Source organism: Vitis vinifera, chromosome 9, assembly GCF_030704535.1.
Source record: "Vitis vinifera cultivar Pinot Noir 40024 chromosome 9, ASM3070453v1".
Classification (NCBI taxonomy): domain Eukaryota; kingdom Viridiplantae; phylum Streptophyta; class Magnoliopsida; order Vitales; family Vitaceae; genus Vitis; species Vitis vinifera.
The window spans coordinates 24,159,109-24,163,287 of record NC_081813.1 but is presented as its reverse complement, the minus strand read 5'-3'; the positions used below and the strand labels follow the sequence as shown (position 1 = coordinate 24,163,287).

The 4,179-nt window shown below is 38.1% G+C and overlaps 2 protein-coding genes across 2 annotated transcripts; one reads left to right on the top strand and one right to left on the bottom strand.

Moving 5' to 3' along the window:
- The first annotated feature begins 525 nt into the window (after nucleotides 1-525).
- Nucleotides 526-2,062, top strand: LOC100256402 (uncharacterized). The gene is made up of 3 exons (XM_002270477.4): nucleotides 526-1,122; nucleotides 1,347-1,391; nucleotides 1,852-2,062. Exons 1-3 carry the CDS (start codon nucleotides 701-703, stop codon nucleotides 1,907-1,909), a joined length of 525 nt encoding a protein of 174 aa, XP_002270513.2. The 5' UTR covers nucleotides 526-700; the 3' UTR covers nucleotides 1,910-2,062.
- Nucleotides 2,063-2,466: 404 nt separating this feature from the next.
- LOC100261598 (uncharacterized) lies at nucleotides 2,467-3,374 on the bottom strand. Its single transcript, XM_002274076.4, has 2 exons — nucleotides 2,886-3,374; nucleotides 2,467-2,778 (listed from the first exon to the last, which is right to left on the bottom strand). The coding sequence occupies exons 1-2, from the start codon at nucleotides 3,225-3,227 to the stop codon at nucleotides 2,608-2,610; spliced, it is 513 nt and encodes a 170-aa protein (XP_002274112.1). The 5' UTR covers nucleotides 3,228-3,374; the 3' UTR covers nucleotides 2,467-2,607.
- Between the last annotated feature and the right edge of the window lie 805 nt (nucleotides 3,375-4,179).

The following is a 4,179-nucleotide window of genomic DNA, read 5'->3' as shown; positions in this document are numbered from 1 at the left end:
ATAGTGTCATAACATAATATCGCTATCTTTATTAGAACTATAGACAGAAAGAAACCAGTTGAGGTTGTCTTTCAATATAATCAATAGCTTTGAAGATATAGATGCCCGGACACACCTCAGTAGCAGACGAACTCCAATTCACAAACAAATGTGGCCATAGGAAAAATACGATTACAGGCGGATGATGCCTTTCCATACTTGCTTAGAAACTCAGTTGTGAAATTTTGTTTACTGCAGTAGCCAAGTGAAAGGAGAAGACTGTAACCAAAGAATTTTGATAGAAGAAAACCACAGCAACATTGACTAAAATCTCACTTTCAAGCTTTTGCAAAATTCTAAATACCAAATTTGAGAAATCTGTGGTAATTTAGAATTTTGACCTTTTTTTTTTTTTTTTTAATGATTATTAAGCTGAAGGTCAGCCCAAAGGCCCAGTTCAGCTTAATTGCAGTTGTTTGTTTGTAATGCAACTCTCACCACCCAGGGCCTAAGTCTGTCTCGTGTTTACACGTGGATGAGCTCTAAAGCTGAAGAGATAAGGAGGGCTATTCGCCTCTTCCACTCTTGGGTGTGTATTGTATCTCTTTTGGAAACAGAAAGAAGAAGAAAAGGGGACGGGTAATGAGAGACATATACATCATCATCATCATCAGAAGAAGACAAGGCTAGAAGAAGAAGAAGAAGAAGAAGAAGAAGAAGAATGCTAATGCTAAGATATGGCGGAGGAATTTCAAGTGTTTTGATGTTGAAGAAGAAACGACCCAGCTCCAACTCCATATATGTGGCATCAGCAGTAGTTGGTGTGGTGAATAATGGGAATGGGGAGCATATTGGTAGGAGGTGGTACGGGCGGCCAGCAGCAGCAGCAGCCGGGTTGGTTGCAGCTGCAATGATGTTTTCAACGGCATGGGCATGGAGGTCAGGGGCAATAGAGGCGCCGGAGACACTGTCCAACATCCCACAGACGCTGTCGGGGGAGTGCCCATCTGTGCAGGACTGCAAGAAGGCCAGAATCCAGCGCCCCAAGTCCAGAAAAGCCGAGTCCTGCACCATCAAGTGCGTTACCACCTGCATCCGCGGCGGGGACGGCTCCCCTGGTGAAGGCCCTCTCAACATCCGCAGGTGTTCTATATATATATTTATCTTATCTTCAACCATTTCATCTTGTGGATATGGAGTAGCAGGCGAATAGGATTATTGCCTTTTACCAGTATTTTTGTTTTCTTTAATATTGTTAATGGCATTATGAAATGTTGAATTCATATGAATTGGAACTCATAGTTGATGTATCACCCTCAAAGGGATAATTAGTAACCTAATTTTGGGTTTTCTGTCTTTGTTTACAGGCCTCTAGTCGTATTTAAGCAGGGGTTTCGAAGCCGTCAATATTGGTATGTTTTAGCCTTCTTTTAAATTAACATTGCATCATCCTTATAGTTGTTGCTCTGTTTCTGTAACACAGACAACTCCATCAATCAACCTAACTTCATTCATTTGACTGGAGTACTAGATTTTGAACCAAATTCTATTTGAGAATTTAAATTCTTTTTAATCTTTTCTCTATAAAGATATCGCACATTTATTGGTATTATAAAAGCTTTCAAACTTTCAATTATTATTTATAACATTTCATAAAAAATTTGTCAAAAACTTACCACTTCTAAACTCTTCTTTAATTCCATTGTCATGAGGGTGTGCATGTTTGAGTATCATTCACAAATTAGAATTACTAGAAGAATAAGTGGAGGGCATTTGATTTTGTGGCAAATTGCCTTGATTAGTTACAACTAAAATTGCATTTGGATTTGTGATATATTGATGGTAGTTTTTCCTTGTCTGTGTGTTGTGCAGTTTGGTGGAGTGTTCTGATATTTGCAACCTGATTGGAGATGGTGATGATGGTCCATGAATTGGACCTATGTTGTTTCATCTTTCATTCATGTACATATATAAAAACCCTCCAAAATGCCTTTTTTTGTTTTTTTTTTCCTTCCTTTTGCTTTTTTGATATGTTAATTTCCATTTTTGAAGAGGAGAAAGTTGAATATTCATCCCCCAAAAATCTGAGTATTGTACCGCATTGTTAAAAAAGGCTTTAATTAATACTTTCATACACCAAAAAGATTTAAGGGTGTGTGTAAAGTTTTCGAATAAAATTTGATTTCTAACAAGAAGAATTATTCCCCCCCAAAAAATAAAAAAATGGAAATAAGTCCTTGATCATGATCTTATCAACGCATGTCAGACAGGCCCTTAATGAGAAGCAATTCTTATCAGGAATGATGAGTAGGAGAGGGTGTATTACTAATTTACCATTAGCTTGGATTGTGATGAGGGAAGTTTTGAAGGCAAACCAAAAATCTCTTGATCCCCCATGTTGAAGATGGAACTAACAAGGACGTCCAATGCATCACAAATACCAATTAGCCCAGCGCCTTTTTATTAGAGGTCTAAGATTCATTACAGTGGTGCACCAAAACTGCATGTTGCTTGCATATATGTGAAACATCTGATGGATGTAGATTGGATTCAAAATATATGTAGCTACGTTGAAAGCAGGCAAGGAAGAGAGAAGGTGGTGGTGCTTGTACTACATATATACATAGCTTAGAGCCTTGACAGCGGTTTAACCAATGAAGCAAACAAGGATGATGCTGGGGACATAAACGACGCAGACTTATTATTCCCACTGCCTCCCTGTTGCTGCTGCCCTTTGTTTTGCTGCTCATCATCTCCCTCCTCCTGCTTTGCTGCTTCCTTCTCCGCATCTTCAACCATCTGTATGTTCATTAATTTACTACTGTTACGCATGCAAATACAACTCCAAGATATGTACATAGATATATGTAGTTGAACAGCTAGGAAGAGAGAAGCTAGAGAGAGACCTTCTTAGCTAGAGCTGGGGAGAGAGAAGGAAGGAAATCAGAGAGGTGAGACTTAATCCGGGTCAAGGCGTCCATGGTGAGACCATGAGCTGCCACCCTCACATCCCTCACCACTGTCTCCAAGAAGTGGCGGGCGTTCTCCAAGGCATCAGTGGGGACAGCAGCAGCACTCAGCTTCTCCAACAACCTATCCTTGATCACCCCCACGTTCCTCCTGATTCTCCTCCCGTTGCTCTCTTCCTCCTCCTGCTCATCATCTCCCTTATGGCTGCTCCTCTTCTTCACCACTTGTATTGCGTGTGCCGGTGAGTACAGCTTTCCCTGCCCAACGTCCTCGTCCATAGAAGAAGATGATCATATGGGCAATGGGCGATGGGCAATGCGCTCTTGGCTGGAGTGTAGGTAAGTCGTGTAGTTGTGTGGGCCCTGAAATGATGGAAGCCACACCGCTCGTAATTAGTCGTATCTTGTTGGTGTCGTTACTCGCACAGCCTACATGAGGCGGTGGTGTCTGCTGTCATTTATGCCTGACGCGTGTTCTCTGCTTCTTGTCTCCATGCGATACCATTTCCACTGCTGTCGCTCACTCGCTGTACCTGGACGGCAGTCCTAACCACGCCCGTACATTCATCCGAGCTAGTTATAACTTAGGGTCATGCTTGGTGCCATATATGCTTTTCGGTACCATACCTCCTATGACATTTTGCCACATGTTAGGATTGTGAATAAAAAAAAAAAAACCTACTATGTGAGTTACCAACCGGTCACAAAAAAAAAAAAAAAAATTGCTATGTGGTTATCAACCGGTCAACTCTGTGTCAAAAAATAAAATAAAATAATTCAATACAGCATAAAAGTTTTAATTCTTTAAACATCCAATTATATAATATGATGAATTGTTTTATAAAAATTGAAAAATATTAAATAATTTTAAAAAATACAAATTTTCTACAAAAAGAAATTAAAATTTATTTTATTTTGTAATATAAAGTGATAAATCGAGGAGCGGAAGGAAAAAAATTAAAATAAACTAAATGTAAAAAATTAAATCTATAACAAAATTTATAAATTGAGAGTTAGTTAATTTATTTAATTTTTAATTAAAATTATTTGTGGAAAAAATTGGATGAATATTGAAAATGCAAAAAACAATATAATTGGTTTAAGAAGTAAAAAAATAAAATAATAATTGAATAATTTCAATGAATTTCAAGTCTAGATTAGACTTCTATTAAAAAATGAAAAAAAATTAAAATAAATTTAAATAAGTATACATTGCTCAAACATTAAGATA